General features: G+C 41.7%; 1 protein-coding gene across 1 annotated transcript in view; it reads right to left on the bottom strand.

Moving 5' to 3' along the window:
* The window catches only part of PPM1D (protein phosphatase, Mg2+/Mn2+ dependent 1D), a 28,232-nt gene extending 7,968 nt beyond the window's left edge, over positions 1 to 20,264 (bottom strand). The window contains exons 1-3 of the mRNA XM_072882027.1: positions 19,604 to 20,264; positions 12,475 to 12,703; positions 9,885 to 10,009 (exon numbers count right to left, since the gene is read on the bottom strand). Of these exons, the coding sequence (XP_072738128.1) occupies positions 9,885 to 10,009; positions 12,475 to 12,703; positions 19,604 to 20,054 (805 nt within the window). The 5' untranslated portion in view covers positions 20,055 to 20,264. The remainder of the gene's footprint in view (positions 1 to 9,884; positions 10,010 to 12,474; positions 12,704 to 19,603) is intronic.
* Positions 20,265 to 22,623: the final 2,359 nt, after the last annotated feature.

Raw genomic sequence — 22,623 nt, forward strand, 5'->3', positions numbered from 1 at the left:
TGCACACCCCAACAGGTCCTGCTCATAGAAGGGAAAAAAAAACCCACACACAACCAAACCACCAAAACCCAAACTAAAAACCCCACCTTTTCACACTCAAGATGCTAAACACCAAAAAACACACCAAACAAACAAACAACCGATTCCTCCACAGCCATCCGAGCAATGCAGAAACACACAGTTACGTCCTGCTGTGTATGTATTTGTGCATGCAGGTGCCACAGAGAAGGAACAAAGGAAGAGGGCAAAGGAGCAGAGACTGAAGCCTTTCCCCTATTAATTAATTCTTCCCATTCCTCCTCCTTCCACAGCATTAGCATCACTTTCAAAGCCATGCAGTGCTGCTGTATTAGAGCATCTTTCCAGCTGAACACCATGTGTCAAATTTTGGAGTTGGAAAGAAGCCACGGGAACACAAGCAGTGCCTGGGTTCCAGCAGGAAAGCAGAAAATGAGAGCTAAAGCCTCTCCCTTGGAAGGCCTCATGCAGTGAACCTTTCTATTTTTAAATCTTTCTCGATATGCGAAAGAGTTTGGGGTCACCTCACCAGTAACAATGGCCTGAACTGAATGCGAATAACACATCTGAATCAAAACATCTATCAGTTCAAGTGCTTCCTCCAAACCATCCTCATCAAGTAAAAACCACTCCAAAAGAAAAATGCATTTCCAGATAAATGAAATTGAAATAAATGTATCAGGTACACTTGAAAAAAATAAAAGCTTTTTCTAAGGTTGGGCCTTTAAATTAAGAATGGTTTTATGTTGTGCTAACACCTCTTTTTTTTTTTTTTTTTTAATGTTCATACATAGCTTCCTGTAGTGATAAGCAACAAAAAGTAACATTATTATTTGCAAGCACTGGCTAGATTTTTCTGTGCAGAACACATGGCTTTAAAAGTAGAAATGAATTAAAATGTCAAAGTTGAAAAGCATACAGAAGCTTAAGAACTCCAGTTTAAGAGTAAGGTTTTGTCAGGTTTTTTTCTTTGCTTTTTGCTGGCTTCAGAAAGCATGCCTGTAGCCTTCTTCCGCATCCATCACCACCCTTTTAAAGATAATAAATAAGCTTTTTGTCTTCCTACTTCCTTCCATTAGCTTTGCCTTAAGCTATCAGCCAGTTGAAAAGACTTTTCCAGAATCAGGAAAGGGAATACTTCAACTCAATTACTCCACTTCAGCATAGCAAGCATGGATGGTCCATCCTCATTAAAGCACCAATTCACCTTCATTGCAGCAGCAGCAGAGAGAAACACACGCTTCTAATAAGTGCTAATTAAAAGCTAAGCCTGCTTGCATAGAGGTGCACTCTCCCTCTGCAGACTCACAACAAAGCAAGCCAGCTGGCAGCAAGATGAAAATAAATACTGGAACAGAAGAGCTGAGCTCCAGCACAGCAATTACTGTATATGAATTGCCACAAAAAGTCTTCATGCACTGCGAGTTCTTCGTATCATGTCTGTCATGGACACAGCAGGTAAAATAAACAAGAGCCTGGGATCTTACAACCACCACATCTTGGAATCAGTGGCAGCATCAATTTCCAACATGCATAATATTTTTAGGCTTTTAGTTGCTAGTCTGTTCATACTCATTTAGGACAAATGACAAATGTTATTAGCTGAATCATTTTTTTTTAATTGAAAATACTGTGCTGTATTATAAAAATAACCTGATGCTATTTAATTTTGGTTCACCTACATACATGTCATCATGCCCATCTGCTGCTCTTCCTGAGAAAACAGCTAAGTAATCATCATACTGATTTCAGAGAATCTTCCTCCAAGAGGAAGGCGGCTGGCTCCTCATGGGGATAATCAGGAATATCACATTGGTTATGAAGGGGACTCCAAGGATCATAAACTTGCTGAAGGGCACACAGAGATTCTGGGAACACACACGATGAATCCGCACGCACACTTACAAATCACGGGCCAAACCCCTGACCAGGAGCCCGGCCTTCCTAGTTGCCATTGAAAGCCTTCCAACCTCAGTGTCTCTCCTCCACAGCGAGTTGCCCTTCTGAAGGCCGTGGTGGAACTACACACTGAGGTGTGGGCTTGACGCAGGAATTAATAGCTGGCTTGCCATGATTTGCGCTAGAACGGCTGCCAGACTACCTGATAATAGTAGTCCACATCTTTGGCCAAATCCAGGTGCAAATCTGCAGCTAAGCCACATCTCTACAGTACTATCATCATTCTTAACTGGGGAGGGGGCAGAAAGAGAAAATCAGATACCACGAGAGAAAAGCATTTTTTCCGGAGAGCAAATGGTGAAGAGGAGCTAGACTAGTTCAAGGACTCACAGCTTCAAAGACTAAGTGTATTAAACATGCATCTTCTGGCAAAATGCATTCTTTTAAATAATCTCCTGTAGCATCACATCTGTCAAAGCAGCATTCCAAGTTTGCTGCAAATGTACCGTGAGAACTGGATATCCATGAGTTTTAAATTAAACTGTACTCATCATCTATTCAAGCTCCAAAATCTCTAGGAAATACACAATAACTTATTTACAAAGTTGGATGGAACAGCATTAAAGCACAATCGGGTATTCACTGACCAACTCCAGACAAGTCTGGAGCTACTGAAAGCTAAATAGAGCTCTAGATGTCACAAACTGGGGGGGAAAAAAAAAATAAAGCTTTTGTTCTTTGACCCAGGAAAAATTCCACAAAGTATATTTGAAGCCTGAAGCACACAAAAATCCAGATTCTTCCTTCCTCTGCCTAGAAGGAAACAACCAGTACTTGCGATTGCCCTAAAGAACAGGGAAAATGGCCCTCAGTGTTAACCTTTTGTCAATCTACTCCCATAAACCCACAAACTCAGACTAATCCAGCAGGCAAGTGATCCTTGGTAGAACAGTACTGCATAAAAAGTACTTCACTTAAAGAAAAATTCTCTCAGATCCTTCAACTCCAAGCCAGCAAAGGCCAACCCATGTCAGTAGGGTGAGGTACTATTTTTTTCATTTATTTTTTTTTCTAAAGGGCAGAGCACCACAGATTAAGTCAATGCTTTTTAGAGCTGCTGCATAGATAGAATACTAATGTCAGCTGTATATTTTTCTCTGGCCAGCTGGAGAGCACAGCATCCACAGTGGCTGAGGAATATATGACAAACTTAGGAAGAGCCACTTCACGCGGCACACTCTGTTACAATTCTGGGAAGGAAAAGGGAGACGAAAGCAAGCCAGAAAGCAGAGTACACTTTTCCTCAGGCTTTTCAAAGTGCTCTGAAATCTTTAATTCTGTCCCAAAGCAAGTAGACAGGCAAGTGACCCTTTAGCAGACGGGGAAGCCAAGATAGCAAGATGATGTGATATGCCAAAGGCTACTATTACAGAACTGGAACACCAGGTTCTCAGACTTCACTTTGTGAGCCATACTATTTTTGTTCCGAATTAAAAAAACAAACACTTACAAAACTTAGCAATCTTGTTCTCTAAAAACTTACACACCAGAAATATTTATTTTGCTGTGAGGCTTGCATATTTCTTTTCCAAACAAACCAAAAAAAAGGTATTAATGTAGTTCCTTCCATATTTTCCAGAAAAATCACACCTGTTTCTTAGTCATGAACCAGAATAATATACAGAGATCTACAAAAAAATTACATTGCATCTTATAAAATGAAAAATAGATGTTTGAAATCATACACTAAAGGAGCAGGAAACTAATTTAGCTACCTATGAAAATATCAAAATATGTAGTCTATCTTATCTGCTTACTATTACCTTTTAAAATACAATGAAAAAACCTACTTGTAACTCAGCTGCTGCCAGGAAAGTAGTTGAAGTTACAAACAAAAACACCCATCATATAAGTAGACTGGATTGGATTAAGCCCAAAGCCTTCTTATAGCAAAAGTATGTCCAGAAGTCATATAAATCAAGTCCTTCATTTATGTTTCTGGAGCATGCTGTTTTGAATACAAAAATATCTTTTGGTTTTAATAGAGGAAAGAAAAGTTTACTTTTACAAGTCAGTCCAAAACAAAAACCCAGTTTGATTAATCCCAGATCTTTTTAAATCAAAGTTTTATCTAAAAGGTCTGTTAGTACAAAGAGACTTGCAGAACTTCCTTTTTTCACTGCCAGTGAGGCAGCGCTGCTAGGAAGTGAGACAAATCTCAGCAAGGATACAGACAGCAACCACTTAAAACCATTCAGGCTGAGCCAGGGTGGAAAACTTTTTCACCAAAACTCATGGCAATCTAGTCCTATAGCCACAAGAGGGCATCTTCACAGCAGCCTAAAGATGAACACAACGCAATGTCCAATTCACACAAGCCAGGAATGATTAAAGACAGTTCAGTCCGAGGGATGGGGACAAAACTGAAGGCAGCAGGGAACAGAAAAGTTACACAGATAGCACTTCAGGCTTTCAAACTTTCACTACTCCTTCAGGAGTACTTTTTTTTAGGAGCTTCTTTTACATACCATCTCAGTCAAACCTGTTGAAAGAATGCCACCCTCAACACTATGTAAAAAAGGAAAGCACAGGCAAGAGAACAGTATTTCAACAGCAAATTAAACAAATAACTGCATTTAAAATGAATGGTGAATTAAAAGGTGCTCATACGACAGTCTTCACCATGACTGCTCATCTCTGCCTTTATGTGAGCAACATCACGGGCAAGAGAGAAAAAAGGTGTCTGTCTAGGGCTACGCCAGAGCACACTGCGTGAGAAAAGCCTCCAAGAACCACTATGCAAAAGTAGAGGTGAAGAACTAAAATGGCATGCAGAAAGCTACTCACAATTTCTGGCCTTGAAATAAATCCTTCAAATGAACACTAAGGTGGAATTTCAAGCTTCAAACGACAATCCTAGACAGCATTTGCTTAGCTGAGGACAAGGGGTGAAACAGAAGAATGCACTGACCAAACCTGGATAAAGTTCTGCCTTTAGGAGAAAAGGTTTATTATTGCTTTTCTACACTGCCGAAGAAGAAAGTGCTGAAGAGGCATGCACAGAGACCTCCAGTCTGCCAAAGGGGGGGAGTCCCAAACTTTCTCATTTGAGCTACGTGGATCCACACACGCCTTCACACGATCCGTATAACACACAGATCCACAAAGTGAAGTACATACTCTGCATTTTGTACAGGCATACCTATATATTTTGTCTTGGGGAAGAAAATTACACAAGCTAGAGCAAGACATCTCTAGGACAAGACTAGAATCCCAAACGCACCTCAGTTTGTCTGTTTTTACATAGATACAATTAAAAAAGCAATTATCAATAAAACCTAGAAAATGCCGTGCAGTACTTAAATATAACTCACTAGCTTATGCAATTCAACGTGGGGCCTACAGAGGAGCAGGAAAGAAGAACTAAGAAGCTGACACTGTGTAGCAACTGTGCCCATTCTATTTGGCAACTTTTTGGTTTTTTTTAAATAGCTAAATGCACATAAAAAAACTAAACCTTTATACAGGAATCTACTTAGATCATTTGAGGTCTGCCATACCCTCTTCTCCAGGGTTTCATGATATGCACGTTCAGAGAGCTTCACAAAACAACTCTGGCATCCAGTAAGTTGCTCTGGAAAACAGGTTCCATATCACTGTCAGAGCCAACATTCTCGTAGCAGCTATAAACTGAGAGTTCACTGTTCTGGTACAGAACTCTTTTTAGGGGTCAGCGGGAAATTCATGTTCTTATGAAGAGTCCAACATGTATGGTGGAGGCCACTCCACCTAAAATATGGGGGTGAGTCTATTGCATTTCTAAAATAAAAAACGGGGAAAAGATACTTCATGTCACCACACGAATGAGTGGTTTAACTAACGGGTTCTTGGTTCATGTTTCATCATTCATTAATAAAAAAACCCCCACACCAAACAGCTACAATAATGCAAGGCAATCCCTTACTACATAACCCTTTTGACAGCTGCAGATCTTGGCTCTATATTAGTTCCCAAGAAAAGGGGACAAGGAGGAGGAGGGGAAAAGTCCATAAAAGATTTATTAGATGCAGACCTGAACTAATTTACCAACAAGAGAGATCCTATATGATTTAAAAACGAATCAAGACCCATTTCTGCCATCACCCCACGCATTACCAGTCAACTTGATCAGGCTGGGGGACAGCTGGGGATATGAACTTAAATAGCAACTTAAGAAAACTACAATGAGTTTAAGTTACACTTACAGTCAACCTACAAAGCTCCGTGATTGATCACACTATTTGTCTACTTCTTTCTACATTCTGTTCTTGTTTCAAGTTATGGTATAAGATATTCAGAGCTCAGACTGTAGCTTTCCTATATTTCCCCTACTTTGTATACTGTCTTTGAAAGTTACACACATGGCCAGATTTTACTTCAAAATTGGTTTCCTAAGATCAAAACTCTTCGTTCCATTTTTCCACAATGGGTTCAACACATGGGAACAAACCACACATCATCTTGTACACTTATAGCCTTGTGCTTATCATCTCAGAAACAGGTTAATGTATTTAGACAGATGTTATAGCTGAAATATAACCTTTCTGCTAGCATGCATCTGGCTATTATGTTATACATACACAGAGCAGGTTATTCCCCCTCTCAGCATTCTTTCCCCAAGATGTGCACATGTAAGCACACTCACAGGAGTCTACAATGCCTTCCCGAGTGCCCCATGGAATTACTGTCTCCACAAGGAGACAATAACCAATACACGATGCAATGGCACACACAGACTCTTCGAAACACACAAGCAAGTTACATGATGGCTTATTGCCCTGAGCATCTGCTCTACAGTATCCAGCAATTTGCACACTCGTAGCCTTGCCTTACACAAGGGGATTCAAGTAATTTGAGTCACCTCACACCTGTTTTAGGGACAGGCATATAAAATGGACAGTTAACATGAAACTATGGGTGCCAGGAAACTTACTCAAATGATTACACTCTAAGGAAACAAAATGCTCTTCTGATCAGAATGGGTAGCAAGTCCTGACGTGAACAATTCTGAGACTGCGAGGGATTCATAAGTATCTATTACGAGGCAAATTGGGCAATGAAAACATCTTTCTTTATACCAGAAAAGGTTAGCAGAAGTAGCTATGCTTAAAATGCAGAACACTCTGCTACAGTTTAAAATATTTTATTAGAAGACTTAAAACCTGTATATAGTAAAAGCAGCATACAGATACTTTACAGAGACAGCACGAAGCCTAAATATTTCTGACTTGTTATGGGGCTATAAATAAATCGAACATTACTTAACTGCAGTCACTACTGTCGGGAGAAGCAGTGGCAATAAAAAGTGGATACCACAAATGCTTATTTTAGGGCAGAAAGACACTGTGGACAATCAGAACAGTAAAGGGAGTGTTAACGGAATTAATCTGGCCAGAAGGACTTCTATTGCACCAGTATCCTTTCTGCTGTCCAAATATTTGACCAATGCAAGACTTTTCCACAGTGTTTTACTCCTGCTATTTCTAAAACCTCTGCTGCACTGCTTACAATGAGTGCTAGACTTCAGGACTGGATGAGGGGTGAGACTACCATCAACATATTTTCAAGTGTTGTAAGAGAAAGACAAACTTTAAAAAAAGCCTTACGTTCTAAATTTTAGGGTTTTTAATTAGATAATCTTCCCACTTTAAAGATAGTAAATTCACAACTCTAGGTTTCTCTCCACAGTGCAGAGCAGAGCGTCGAGAGACTTTTGCTCTCCTACTAAAGATTATTGTCCAATTATTGTCCAGTCTGGGATTTGTATGGGATTTCTATGAAGAATAACCACCGAGTTTGGACTTAGCAAAAAGAATCACTGTGCTAGATCTTAGTGGGATTGACTAGAGTATTGGTAACCAGTATATGTCAACAGTGACAGTTATTACTCTGCTTGGAGAGGCTCCAACGCAGCAGTGCTGTGCCAACCAGGGTAGCAATCTGGGAGCCAGCCAAGAGGTCGAGCAGGCCTCAACAGCGTGAATGCAAATGGCTTTAGTCGTGGTAGGTCTTTTGTAAGCAGCGTAAGGGGCATGCTGGCCTCAGAAAGAAGTTAAATCCTGTTTCCAAACTGTGAGCGTCTGTGCACCATCTGGGTCCTACAGAGCGAAGCAGCTGTGTTCCCTTTTCCAGGAGGTTTGTCATACCTCCTCAGAAGGGGATGTGAAGAGGCTACGGAGGCTGCTTGAGCAGGCAAACACCAAAACACTGTCACATTGTAAGCCTGTTTCTCCATGATTTGAAGATGCCAAAGCCTTCTTTTAAGCTTTCAAATATGCTAACTTTTGACACCAAGAACTGTTAAAAGATAGGTGTTCTCATTTCTCGGACCTGAAGCTCTCCAGTAATCCTCTTCATCCATGTAACTGGAAAGAATGCAATAGGGGGCCAACAGATGCATCATTCCTTGAATTCCCATTTGCACACAAAACCCAGCCAAATCCTTTTGTTCAACTCACCGAGAGGAATCGGATCAAAAGTCATCGAACTATTCAGACAAACAACAAACTCGCAATCACAGGAATGAAAGATTCATCAAAATTAAGCATACACTTTTTGTAATCTGTGAGGAACACGTACCCTTCTGCAGAAAAGGGGAAAAGAGGGATATGTTGCTCAGTGGATGAAGATCTCTGTCTGCTAGTCATCTATTAACTCCGAAGGATTTACTCAAACTCGAGTCAGTTTTACTAACCATAAAATAAGCATCTATCTCGCCTAAAATATAACACATAAAGACTTGTAAGATACAGAGAAAAAAGTCCATAAAATTAAAATTTTATTTTTAATAAAAGATCACCGTTCAGCCACCTAGCCACCTGTGACTCCCTCCTCGATATACAGCTATCTTTTACAATGTTAGTTATCACTGCAAAATTCTTCTTAACGCTGGACAAATCCATGTGAAACAGATATCACTGCCTTTGAAATAAGACACAGTAATGCTATGCAATTATCAAGATGACCACAGTCCCAGGAACAGACTGTCCCCATGACACACTGCTAGCTGATCTAGGAACACTGACAACACTATCATGTAACTGTCAAGCTCGCCAAGAAGAAATTAAGTCACAGGACTGTTTTCACAGGTAAAAATATGATACCACATTTCCATAAAATCAAACCTATACTGGGTATGCCTGGATAGCAAATTCTTCACTGGGCCAAAGGGAGGAAGGAAGGAAACAAGATGAACTGCAGAAGACTGGAATTCTGGAATGAAATTTAAGGAAAAAAACCTGACCAGAAAACACTAACACTCATGGGCAAGAGCTATCCAAAGATTAAGTTATGAAGTACTTCCCAAAAACCATTTGTAACAAGTTTGCTACGTACTGTAATATGCCTTTTTGCCCTTTGAATAAAGTGTTCCTCAAAGAGAGTTTCCCATTACTAATACTCTTGCAAAGGCAAGTTATAGATAAAACACAGACTTGACTTTCATTCCTTTGTACATTCTATGCCAAGTCTTGAAAGAAACAGATTCACCCACAAAAGGAAGACCAAAGTAATTCATACGCTGTGCAGCAGAACTTACTCTTACCACCACCTAGTCAAAAATTACAGTCCTATTATTTCAGTAAGAAAGAGACAAATGTGCTCTCCATCTTGGAGACACATACTTCTTTGTACTTTTCCATTTGCAACAGAAATGAAGTCCCATCCTTTTAAGACCGACACTGAAAATCCTGCATGTTGTAAGGCGAGTCCTTCACCCACCAGTGACACCTTTTACAGCTTTATTTAAAAAATGAAATCCATATTTTATGAAAAATACTTTAAAAAGGCCCAGACTTTGAGAAGGCCTTGTAATCAAGGCAAGCGAGTAAATCCCTCTAAACTATATGTTTTGGCAAAACAGGGTATAATTCAGTTCTGGTGGCCTGTATGCAGTGGTGTCTCACTTCCCAAACATGGGCACGACTTACCAAGCGCTCTAGCAACTGCCAGGAATGGAATCTGGTCAATGACAGTGCTGCGGCGCACAGGGCCATTGTGAGTCAGACGAGGTCTCTTCCAAACGACACGATTCACGCCAGACTTGTTGATCACACTAAAACCATCAGAAAGAGACAGGGGTTAAAAAGGAATGGAAATGAAAGCATGAAAGTTAGCTTCAATCACACAAAACCAGTTAAACAGGCAAATATGGGGTCAATAATGACAGCACCCTCAGGGAAGTTCACAGCACAATTAAATATTTCAAAACACACAGTATCATTTAGATAGTTTCATTCCGTATTAAGCCAAAGGGAAAAGTGAGGGATGAAGGGCAGAAGAAGAGAAAAAGCAGGGGAATGAAGACCTGGAAGAAATTCTAGCTGGCTGCAACAACCAGATGTAAGAGTACCTTTTTAATCTGTCAGAGAAAAAGCAGAACTGAACTTGCTTTCCTCAGAGGAGGACCATCAACACCAACTCACTCAGGTGGAAATACCATGGAGCTCCTCCTTCAGTTTTCTCCATCTGCCAAAGTTTGGCAGTAAAGAGCAGCACAGTATAGTTGAAAAAAAAAAAACAAAAGAGAAAGGAGCAGCCTTCTGTAGGGATTTCCTTAATGGTGCACCAACATGAGGCAGAAATAAAAGAGGAATTGTTCATAGTTGCTATCTGCTGAAAGCAGGAGATAGGAAGAAACAGTTCTGCATTTGAATGTTAACACCTGCTCTAAGGCACTGACTGGTTTTAGGCACTGCTCTAAGGCACTAACTGGTTTTAGTTCTCACAGATGGCATTAGAAGGGCCAAAGGAGAAGCTACAGAGCAGGTAAATGGGGGAGCTGTTATGGGGCAGGGGAGGCAGGGAAAGAAGAAGAGAGGGAGTCTGAGCCATCAAGCCAGAAAAGGTAATGGAGCAAAGAACCAGCAAAGCTTGGTCCCAACCAAGTTAAGAACTAGATACTTAAAAGCTAACTTTTATCCAAGGAACAGCCATTGGTAATTAGAAACTGAGAAGCTCTGGAACAGCCTCAAGATTCCTCATACTGAAGCTATTCACGATGAACTTCCTGAGACTTCAAAGGCCTTAACAACAAGGGCATGTTTAGCCCCATCCTTTCGCACGCACAGTGCGGCAAAGTCACAAACACCACATCCTAAAATCGATTTCATCCATTTGTACAACTAATGACCACACAAAGCTAACTTCAGTCATTATCTGGAAGAAGACCTCATCCCACACTCGGAGACTGTTACTAGGAAAATACCATTTTTAATGAAAGATTCAGTTATGCTCTCCCATTAACTTTTCCCAGTTTGCTCTCATGAAGGGGAAGACCTTAATAAGCACAGCTGCACAGTTCCACCTCACTCCTACCATTTGCCTCACAACAGCCAGCCTGGGAAAAACAGAAGGAGCACCAGTAAAAATAAAGATTTTTAAAAAATAAATAAATAAATTAACCATTCCTGTTGATACAAAGTTCCAGGGAACACTTCTTTGAAGCTTCAGAGACTTTCAATCTCTGAGATACGCAACTTGGAAACCCCTATATTTACAAGTACCAACCTAGCAAGACTGCACGTTACCCTTCCTGAAAAGCTACCAATACAGCTAACTGATCAACTTCCACCTGCCAGAGATACAAATATCTGAAGGTTAATGAGCTGACAGGCTTCTCGTACGAATGATGTCAACAGGAAAACCTTCAGTGATCTCTGCCTCTGAACTGCTAAGGGAAGGAAACCGTGCCCATCCATCTGGTGCGGTACTGTAGACCGAAAGAACAGAGAGCTCCTGTGAAGCTACGCCAAATGCGAGCCCTGAGGTTTGTCTCAAAACATTAGTGCCATCTGACAAACCTGCCTGCTTTCCTCCTCAGTCACAGGGAACACGCATCAACCACAATTCGGAGATGTTCTAACATCTGCCAGCTCCTGACAGTGAAGAAATTATTAACGTAAAGGTACATGTTAAAATGTGGTATTTTAACATTTTAAGCGTATATTTAAACACAGCAAATACAGTATCTTGTTTCAAATCTAAGATTTTTTTTTTTTAACGTTCCTTAAACAGAAGCTTTGAAGAGCCTACTCAACAGCTGCCATTGTCACCTCCGGAACAATGCAGAATGCATGAGAAATTATAGAGTATTTTGTGTCAAAACTGCTGTGTTTTCACCATTTGACAAAACAGATATTCCAGAGCTCCTATCATTATCTATATGGAAAGGCAAGTTTTTTCAAATATCAGTATCTCCACTTTCAAAGTTTTCAGTGAACATTTAGAATTGTAACCACACCTCAGCTGCATGGGAATCCACCAGGAAATTAAAATTTTGTTTATACCATAAACCGCTAGCAAAAAGCACAACAGTGTAACAATGGATCACTATACCTTATTACCCAACAAGCCAGAAAAAAAAAAAATAGGTAGGGAAGGAATATAAATAGACTACGAGATTCACCAGCTTGCTTGCCTCCCCCCACCCCCCCCCAAACAAGCAAGCTTAAGCCTAGTTCAGTCAGAAAGACACAAATAGCACCCAGAGATCAAACCTGAAGTAAAAAGCACAGTTACCTGCCCCCAAGGCCTTCAATTCTCTCCCTTTCTTTGGGAAGTTCTGGCTTGTGGTCCTGCGTCACCTCCACAGCTCTCACAAAGTCATCTTTGGGGTCATCCTGGACTCCCAGCACCACTCCTGAATCACCAACGTGAGCAACATACATCTTTGACCCGCGGATAATTACCACACTGGCAGTAGTTCCCGACGTGCTGGGGAGACCTGTCATGGTCTTCGGCCACTCTGCTGCAATGAGGAAAAAAGGCAAATAAAAATATCTTTGTTTGTAATTCTGTGGAACTGGTAATGTTTTGAAGATCAAGATGAAGGGTGTGTCACAGAGGCTTGCGTAACATTACAATACAGTGTACGTAACTATAGCATGGCCAGGCAAACCAGTGCCCTCAGGTCCCCCCCACTTTCGTAACATCACTCCTCTAGCTACAGCTTAAATTGACACACATATATAAAGCCAGTATCAAAACACTGAGATAGGATTCAAAAAACTGTCTCCTCCAGTTTAATATTCCAAGCATCATTAGAAGAATATGGGGGACGATGTGCTCCTAGAGTGTTGAACAGGATCGATCAAGCGTTTTATTAAGATCTACTGTTCACTTCCCTGTCTAAAGAGGTAGAAATGTCATAAATTAGGTCATTTTGTCTGGACATTTGACTGGCAATCAGGTTGTCTGGACATTCCCGACCCCCTCGGAAGGAAAGAAAATGCTATTTTACTTTTGTACACTGAACAACTTTTTAAGTTGAATAACATCTCAACTGCTTTATTCACATTTCCTTTTGGAAGAATAAATAACGCAGACTATTTAAGTGTGCTATCCATAACCCAACACTGAATCTTCTGCAGAAGATATCCCTTGAATTCAGAACAATGAAATACCTGTACTAGCAGGAACTACGCATGGCTAGGGAAATCCTCTTTCTCAATTGCTTTGCCTCAAAATACTTGTGTTAATTTCCTGTTACACTACTCTCCCCATTTATGTCCAACCCAAATTTCTCTTTCATGCCTTTTCTATTTTTGTGTCTACACACCCAAGTTCACCTTCTTCCAAAACTCCTCAAAATAATTGAGGCAACATCCCAATTAAGAAAGGTTAGCCATACCAGTCCTCCTCCCTACTTCAGTACCCTCAGAAAACAGAATTCAAGTTCCAAGTTACTGGTTGATTTCAACTGTCAACAGCGACCTCATGTTTCTTCTTCGCTGCACCCACTCACATCTTCAGACAAACTCAGAAGGGAGACTCATCTCCTTGTCACATTCTATCTTCTGCACTTCACAAGTCACGCTCACACAGTACAGTATAAAAATTTCACTGTGATACACATTCTGTTTGCAGGAAATACCCAAGCCAGACTGCCAAAGTACTATATTATTTATTTTCCTATGGCACAACAAACACACAAGAAAAAAACACAACACACTATTAGGCCTTCCCCTCTGTGAAAATAGGTATTTTAAACTTCAAAAGTTTTAAGCAGGAGAAAAAGATTAGGAACTTAGTAAATTCTAGTGCCACTGAACGACATTCGGGTGCCTGAGGCACAAAAGAGAAGACATGGAAGATGTGCTGAAGGAGAAGCAGAATTACATAAATAGTCTGATGATAAAAGCTGCATTTCCTCAGTGTTAGCTACCAAGATATCCAGCATAATTTAAACATTTAAGTTTAACACGGAGTTCTAGCTTTGTATTCTAAATACTAAAATACACTTTCTCCCTAGGAGTAGCTTTATTTCAAGAACACAAACATTCAATCAGCTTATTGGAAGTACTTTGTCTGGCAATTTTAACTGTGGATATTAAATCTAACACATTCCAAATGGAAAGCAAATGAGGGAGGAAGCCAAGTGGTAATGAGGACTTCAACCATGCACTTAACAGAAAACAAGCTCCAACTAATGAGTTTCTGTCAGTGTAACAACCCCTCAACAGCAATAAAATATTAGAGTCAAATCAGTCTTTATGGGAATGAAGAGCACAGAGAGTGAAATCACTCACTTCTGAGAAAAAGAATGATAGAGCAGCCTCAGATTTTAGGCTCCAACAGAACCAGAAATTAGATCTGCCTATCATCAACAGATTTTAGTTTATGCCTTGCTCCTGTTTAGACATAAGTATTATATATAGCATAGCATATTCCTTTCTTTAGAGATTGTGTCTCATCAGAAATTAACAAAAGCGTCAAAACTCCTGAGTTTTCTTCTGAGCTCAAGTATTAAAATCAAAGTCACTTACCCGACTCCTCCATACAACAGGAGCATGTTTTTATCAATCTTGTAACTTAAGCAATAGGACATCTTTCTAAAACAATTTTTCCCTCTACTTGAAAAGCACTACCCTTCACTCAGTTTTGTAACTCTGAGTTTGCAAACTCAACGGGTTTTGTAGCTGGCACATCAGCCGGCCAATTGAAATTCTCACCTACTGGCTAGGACAGGCAGTATAAAGTGTTTTGCTTCATGAAATTTGACTTGGTTGCATCTTTTCTTTCCCTTTATTCACTTGAAAAAAATAAAAAGCATTTCAGTGCAAATTATATGGAACCCCTAAAAACAAACATATGCAGGACACTATTATGAAGAATGTTTTCTTCCTTGCTGAATTCTTTTCCTACATGCTACCGTGACCCAGCAAAACTCGCCAAATGGTATTTTGAAAGCCTATTCTTGTTACCTTGTTCTTTTTCTTGTATTTAGATACAAGACACAAGACAAAATATCATTTTGACTTATAAAAGAAATACAGGCCTTTTTTTTTTTTTAAGGTACCACAATAGTCCAAATGATCAGGTATGATCAAAAGGCATTTTCTCCTCTAACAAATTAACTGAGAATATACACTAGTTAACTGTTAAGAGTAACAGCGCATGAAACTCTTCCTTTTGGAGAAACATCAGCTCCAGTTGCCATTCTTATTTAAATAATACACACGACACTTCTTTCCCTACCTGGCTACACCAGCTCCAATAGAAACACAAGTTTCTTCTGAAGCACGCAACCAGCATTAGTAACATCTCTTCAAAGTAACAATATTAAATGCCATCCACTTTTGAGTTTAGAACTTTACTTCAGTAAGCTCAGAGCAAATTATTGCCCATTTTTCATACCACAACAAGCTGACAGATTAAAAGAAATCCTGAAATCACAACAATTCACACTTCAAAGATATACCCAAAATGTCCATGGATGCCATACCACTTCTACAACTTAGCAACAGAGAAATACCTCTAGGTAGCCCTCTGGGAAAACAAAGTTAGTCAAAGTTTCCTTGTGGGCCTGTGTCCCCAATTCTGTATTTATTGTCATGAATTATTAAGCTATGTACCAGGAACATTGATATATCCCAGGAAGGACACGACTCCACCACAGCTAGGGGCCTTTAGATCTGAAAATCACACCGTTTATGGAACAGTGCAGTGCACACGCTGAACCAGCCGATGCGAATGGAGAGTAGGAGGTAAGGCCACATCTGTGTCTAGCAGGGTACTAACAAACAACGGGGCCTGTTACAGACTCTCACAATACCTGCCCACAAAATACCACATTCTCCAGTTTAACAGATGCACCTCCCACTCTTCCAAGAAAAAAAAAAAAATAAAAGAAAAAAGAATGCATGTTAAGTGTTCAAGCTATCTGAGGCTATCAAATTTATGATCTAGTTTCTTCCTTGCAACAGTAGACAGTGTCAAGAGACAAATCCATGCAGCTTTCCAGGACTGGAAAGCTTCTTGGCTTTCTGAAAATTACTTCTTAGTTTTTTCACCACTCTGGTGGAGGGAGAAAGAGATAGGACTTGGTTTAAAACAACCCATCCCAAACAGTGTATCTGTTACACCAAAATATGAATCCTACACCTGGATACCACATCTGTAACGGAAAAAAAAAAATACTCTGCCACAGCCTAAAAAGCAAATTCACTTCTGATGGTTGGCGTGTGATCTGAAACAACCAGACTGCTCCAAAATGCATTTGTGGAAGTTCTGCTCCTGTTTATTTTTGAGAATGATTCAGGATTATTCTGGGAATAAAAAATTGCTAAAGAATATATTTCATTTTTGTTTCGCTGTTTTTATATACATTAAGTCAAACTACAATACCTCATTTCAAATTACTTTGATTCTAAAATTCTTATTAAACTTTCAAAAAATAAATGCTGTATGAACTTTTAATACAGCAATAGACCATAAAAATTTTACATTATCCTTAAAATCTGCATTGCCTCAAGTTGTCTAGGTCCTTTTCAGATAAGAATACATCCACAAACTCTTAAACATTTCTAAGAATAATCCTGAAATTATGACTTTGCAGTTAAAATTACAAAAACCCTTGTTATTACACAAGAGATTAAAATATTATTTGACTTTTATTGCTTCAATTAAATTTAATGGGAAGAGTTAGAACCAAAGCAGAAGTATGCAACTCTTTCTAAATGTAACTAGTAATGCTAAAAAATGTTTTTAATAGTATCAAGCCAAATACAACATTTAAAAACAAGCTCTTGCCTATACAAATACTGAATTACCAAAGAAATGTAAACCTATGCAATCCTCAGTAAAGTCACATCAAAATCTGGGACCTCCTGAGTATGCTTCTTGTAAACACCTTTCCTACCACTGCCAGTTGTAGAAACAGGCTTCAATAAGAACTTGTACTCTGGAAATTACTCTTTAGCATACAGATAATTTTATTACTATATAATTAACTCAAAAATTATCAGCAATGACAAAGGGGTACTTTTCTGTTTTAATTTTTCTGGTACTCTCATCATCAATATGTTTCCTGTCTGTCACAGGAGACAGCCACTGGCATGACCCCACAGCTTCCAAGAACTAACAGAATTGCTGAGTATGAGCTTCTTTTCCAATGGCCATCAACTGGAAGCAATAAAGACTCCATCCTTTACACCAAAAATCCAAACCATTCTCCCGCCCCTATTTCAAGATACCAAAATACCCAGTCTCCCTTTCACGTCCATAGGATCACCAATACACAGTTAAAGATCTGCTCTGCATATGATGATATGGAAAATTATTTACTATAAGTAAGATTTGCACTGGGATTCCGTAACATAGTATGAGAAGTTAAAACTAGACATAGTAATGCTTTTATCCCATAAAACTCTGGCTGTTACGCACATGCAGCAGAAATCAGTAAGACCAAACATGCTACGTAGAAGTTTACTATATAGCCTACCTAAAACTGTCATCGAATGCTCATAGCCAGAGTGATGATGTTTCTCACACCAATTTAAATTGGTTCCACAACCCAAGTACTATTTGCTAAACACTCATTACTAAAATAGTATTTCCTGCTTGCTGTCACTTCACTCCACCTCTCTCCATTTTGTATCTGCGCATAGTTACAGTGACAAACAACAGATCAGGGACACTACAACTAGAAAACTAACCTCCTTATCTTTCTCTCCCATACCATCTTTCCCTATTCACACATCTTTCTCCTTATCATGCAAGCCTGCAGCCCAGGAGGTCATGTGCCACTCACCACTCATTCCCTAGCATCAAGGTTGTGGTCAAGTTCTGGTGCTTCGAAATTTCACAGCCTCCAATATCAGTGCGCCCTCAACCTTGCTATTCCTTCCCCCGTATCTTTTCAAGTCTCTGACGTTTGCACAACTTCACTATTTTGCTATTCAAGAAAAAGGAAAAAGAAAATGAAACTGTTTTCACACTATAATTCCCCCCCCGTTAATCACTTCGTTGAAACCCCACGGTGCTCTAAGTGCAATTCTTGCATTTTCTGTTTGCCTCCCAAGCCCAACTGTCAGTATCGCTGTCTATGTTTTTGATCCAATTTTACTGTGTTCCACTCCTGCCCACCTGTCTTCATATGCTGTTCAGTTTTCTTATATTTTCTCTTTCTGGGGCTTTTGAATACATAAATGCATACACAATACACACACACTCTACACATTATAGATAAACAACCACCATGCTCTAAGCCATAACCTTCACCTTACGAAGAAAAAAAAAAAAAAATCCCCTTCAGAAACTCAATTCTGCAGTCTCACTAGATCTCAGGGAGAAGGAAGAGTGCAAGAATGGTTACTGTCACCTGTCTTGTCACTCTCCTCTCCTTCACCCTTACCTGTTTAGGACCACAGCTCCTATCCTACTGCAGTTAAGCAAACAATCTATATAATCTTCAGGACATTGAGTGTTTTCTCTGTTTTGTCAGGTACACTGCATATTCCCCAATACTCAAACAATAAAAGGAGCGAACTATTACCCTTTATGAAACAGCCACATTGCGAATCCTTCCATCAGAACTCGACAGAAACAGTTGGAATCAAGGCACAGTTCGGGAAAAAACACTGTCCCAGCCCATTTAAGTGTTCTAAAATTACTTTTTTTTTTTTCCTTTTCATGATACTCTGGACAACGGAAATCTAAGGGGGAGTTCCAAGCAATTCCCCAAGGCAACAAGATGAAGACCTCCCAATAAATCTAATTTGGAGATGCGACTTGTAACACCCTGAAAACAAACTGCAGCCCTATAATCACGCCATCTTCAGCTACATAGCCCAATCGCCCTACAATGTGTCCTCATGATTCTATCCACCCTATGATTCTACCTCTTCTCCCACAGTTTGCTCTCCAGTTTTTTCTTGTTTTACCGAATTACTCGATTCAACACCTCAAGTCACATCCCGCTTTTTCCTCTCCTCCCCATGCCCCGCACACAGACGGCAGCGATGCTACCAGCAGCGCGGGTGCCCTGCTCCTAGGCAGAGATGGAGGGAGGCTTTCAAGCACGCAACTCACAATAGTGCGGGGGGGCCGGGCGCGGGGAGAAAAAGGCGGCTAAAAGCGGGACGTCCCACGCTCGGGGGACACCAGCCCACGGGGAAAGGGAGCGACCAGCCTCTCGGGTGATGTCGGGGGTAGGCAGGGGGATTTGCTGTCCCCTTAGTTCTCACCGCTGGGCCCTGCAGAAAGGAGAAGAGGAACCCAAGGGAGAGGCACGGCCAGGCGCGGCGGCCGGGCGGAAAGGCCGCGGGCCGGCAGCGCTACCTGCTCCGCCGGCGGGGACCGAGGCGGGAGGGGACGGGGGCCCGGCGGAGCGGGGGCGGCTGGAAGGCGCCAATCGCCTGTAACTTACGCAGCTTTTTCCACATGGCCCGGTGGCAAGCGATGAAGCCCTTGCGCAGGGCCGCGCACACCTCGGCCGGCTCCGCCGAGCCGAAGCCCTTCTGCTTCTTGATGAAGCCCCACAGGTTCTCCCGGGCGAACTGGGCCGCCTCCCGGCCGCCGTGCCCGTCGCACACGGCGAAGAAGGCCACGGAGCGGCGCGGGCGCCGGCCGGGGCCGGGGCCGAGCGGCAGCGCTCCCTCCTCCGGCGCCCGCGGGCTCCCTCCCCTCCGCCGGCCGCTCTCGGCGAGTGGCTCGGCAGCGCGCGGGCCTCCGGGCGCCGCTCCGCCTTTGTGCGGGGGGCCGCGCTCCGCCTCGGCCGGCGGCTCGGGCTCCACCACGATCTGGGTCACGTCCTCCATGTATTTCCTGCCGCCCTGGTCGGAGTACACGCTCACCCCCAGCGAGTACAGCCCCTCCATGGGGGGGGGGCGGGAGGCTCGGCGCGGCGGCGCCCGCCGCTCCCCGCCCGCGATGGCTCCCCGCCCGCCGCCGCCGCCGCCCCGGACTATTGTTGATGTCGGCGGCCCGGCTCGGGCATGTCCGCGGCGCCGCGCCGCCCGCCTCCGACAATCGCCGCCGGAACGGCGGGCGCTCCGCGTTCCGCGCCGCAGCGCCCCCTGCCGCGCCCCCGCCTCGCCAGGCCCCCCGCCGCGGCGGAAGGGGCGGCCGGGCGCGTCCGCCGCCACCGCGGCGCCCCCTGGCGCCGGCCGGCGGGCACGCAGGCAGCGCCAGCCGCAGGGGCCGAGCCGGGGCGTGGGGCGGCCCCGCTACGGGCGCTCTGCTTAAAGGCTACGTGCACGCTTCACTAGCCCCAAGTAGGGCGCCAGCTGCTAAGTCGAAGCACGGGACTCCCCACATTGCTCCAGGAATCCCAGCGCGTTACTCCAAGGTGTGTCCGTCCGTCCGTCCCCCCGTCTTTCCCCGCTCCTGGCCTGAAAGCCCTGCTTTCCCGCTTGGACAATAAGGATTCCTATCGGTGATTTCCCTGCAATTACGCATCCTGCGGGACCTGCAGATGCAGTGTTTACGCTTACGACCATAAGACTTTTAAAGACATTCCCTGTGTACTGGAGGGGTGTGTGCATTTCATTTTTATAGCTGCAGTTCTAGACATCGCTTTATTTGCAATCTGCTACCACTTCCAACTCCCAGAGCCCCTTCCCCCTGCAAGCTTAAAACAGCTAAAACCATTACTGAGTTTTGCAAAAATACTTGTACTGTCAGTAAAATGGAGATAATTGTTTGGCTTAAGTACTGCAAGTACTTTGGATTTCCTTCCATTAACCACATTAAAGTCAACAGTATTTGAAAATAAGAAATACATCAAAAAAGCTTTGAATTTCTAGAACACCTAGGGATTTGAAAATCTGTTACAAACATTAATGAATTAATCCACGCTAATCCAATAAAATAACTATCCCTGCCTATTTTACAGGTGTTTGTACCATCAGATCAATCATCAGATCATCAGCCAAATACAGAATTGAGAAATCCTGCTTTCAAAGTCTGTCCATTAAGTCTCATAACAGAGTATTTTAGACATTTGCCACATAAACAATGAAATGTATACTTTAAAGGCGCGTACAGGAGACAAAGACTAATTTGAGCTTTATACCATCCAAAACATCACAACATATCCCTATTTCCCTTCTAATTAACATAAAAGCACAGCACATCAATTGCCAGGCCTGCAGCAGATCCACTGCCATCCACACCACAGCGCACATAAAAAGGGGTGAACAGATTTTTCTTCAATTACTTTTTAATACAACGTAGCCAGAAAACAAGGCAACTGACTTGAAACTATTGACAAAAAAAAAGACAAAATATTATTGTCAGATCTACGTCATCATAGGGACAACTAAAGTTTATCACTTCCGAGAAGTCCAATATCCCTCTTTCCTAGCTGAATAAATGTAGCCAGAGGTGTTATGTAAGGATTAGTATCATTCAACATCGGTAATGCTCTCCGAAACAATCTGGAGTGGAAAATCATAGGCTACTCCAGGAACAGAAACAAACAGATTGACTCCTACCCCTGTGCTTTACGTAAACATGTTCTAGGTAGTCTAGTATTTGTAAAGAAGTTAAGGAAACAAAGGGGAAAAAATAATTACTTATGATGGAAGAAATTCCTCTTCAAATGCCAAGGTATTTCTGTCTCTTCTTATGTCCAAGTATTGCTTTGCCTTTTCAAGTGGAATAAAGTGCCTCATTTCTGTCAATACTGACTTTTACAGTCAAGACAACAGCACCATATATAAATCATACCTACAGTCACAAATGTCATTAAATTACAAAACATTAAAGATGTTTTTGCATGCAACAACTACATTCCCAAAACCGCCATTGGAAAACAAGAGTGCTTCAAGATTTACAGGGCACACAACCAGCATATCCTCCAGCAACTAAAACCATATTTCCTAATTATCTCCTGAAGTCCTTTAGCTCACAAGAAACTTCAATTCAAGTAAACCAGATGCTTGCAGAAATAGGAACACGTATATAAAAGTTGAAGATGCAGGGAGAAAAACTTGTAATAAAGGTGAAGTTTGATGGAGAGTACCACTGCGGTTTCCACACTCCAGGACCTAAGTAACAGGCAATAACTGAAGGGCAATTTGGCATTTTTTCATGCACCTCTCACTCATATATAAAAATGGGGAGTGCTTTTCTTTGTTTTATACTTAAAGGAACCAAATGCTAAGCAGAAACTGCCCATGGTCCCCCAGCTACTTCAGAGACAGAAGATTCTGAAGTTAGGTTAAGTGGCTCATCAAAATTAAAAGCTTTTTTATATATGAGTTACAAACATTTAATGTAAAATGTTTCTGAGCCAAATACAATCAGATATTTACTTGATGAGAGCTTTTTCTCATTTTGACTAACAGTTATTAAAATAAATCCATTTCAGAGTGGCTGTACAGGCATTATTATTGCTTGGTCTGGTTCAACTAATTCAAACCATTTCTCAAAATTAAAGGCCAC

Source organism: Ciconia boyciana, chromosome 17 (assembly GCF_034638445.1).
Source record: "Ciconia boyciana chromosome 17, ASM3463844v1, whole genome shotgun sequence".
Lineage (NCBI taxonomy): Eukaryota > Metazoa > Chordata > Aves > Ciconiiformes > Ciconiidae > Ciconia > Ciconia boyciana.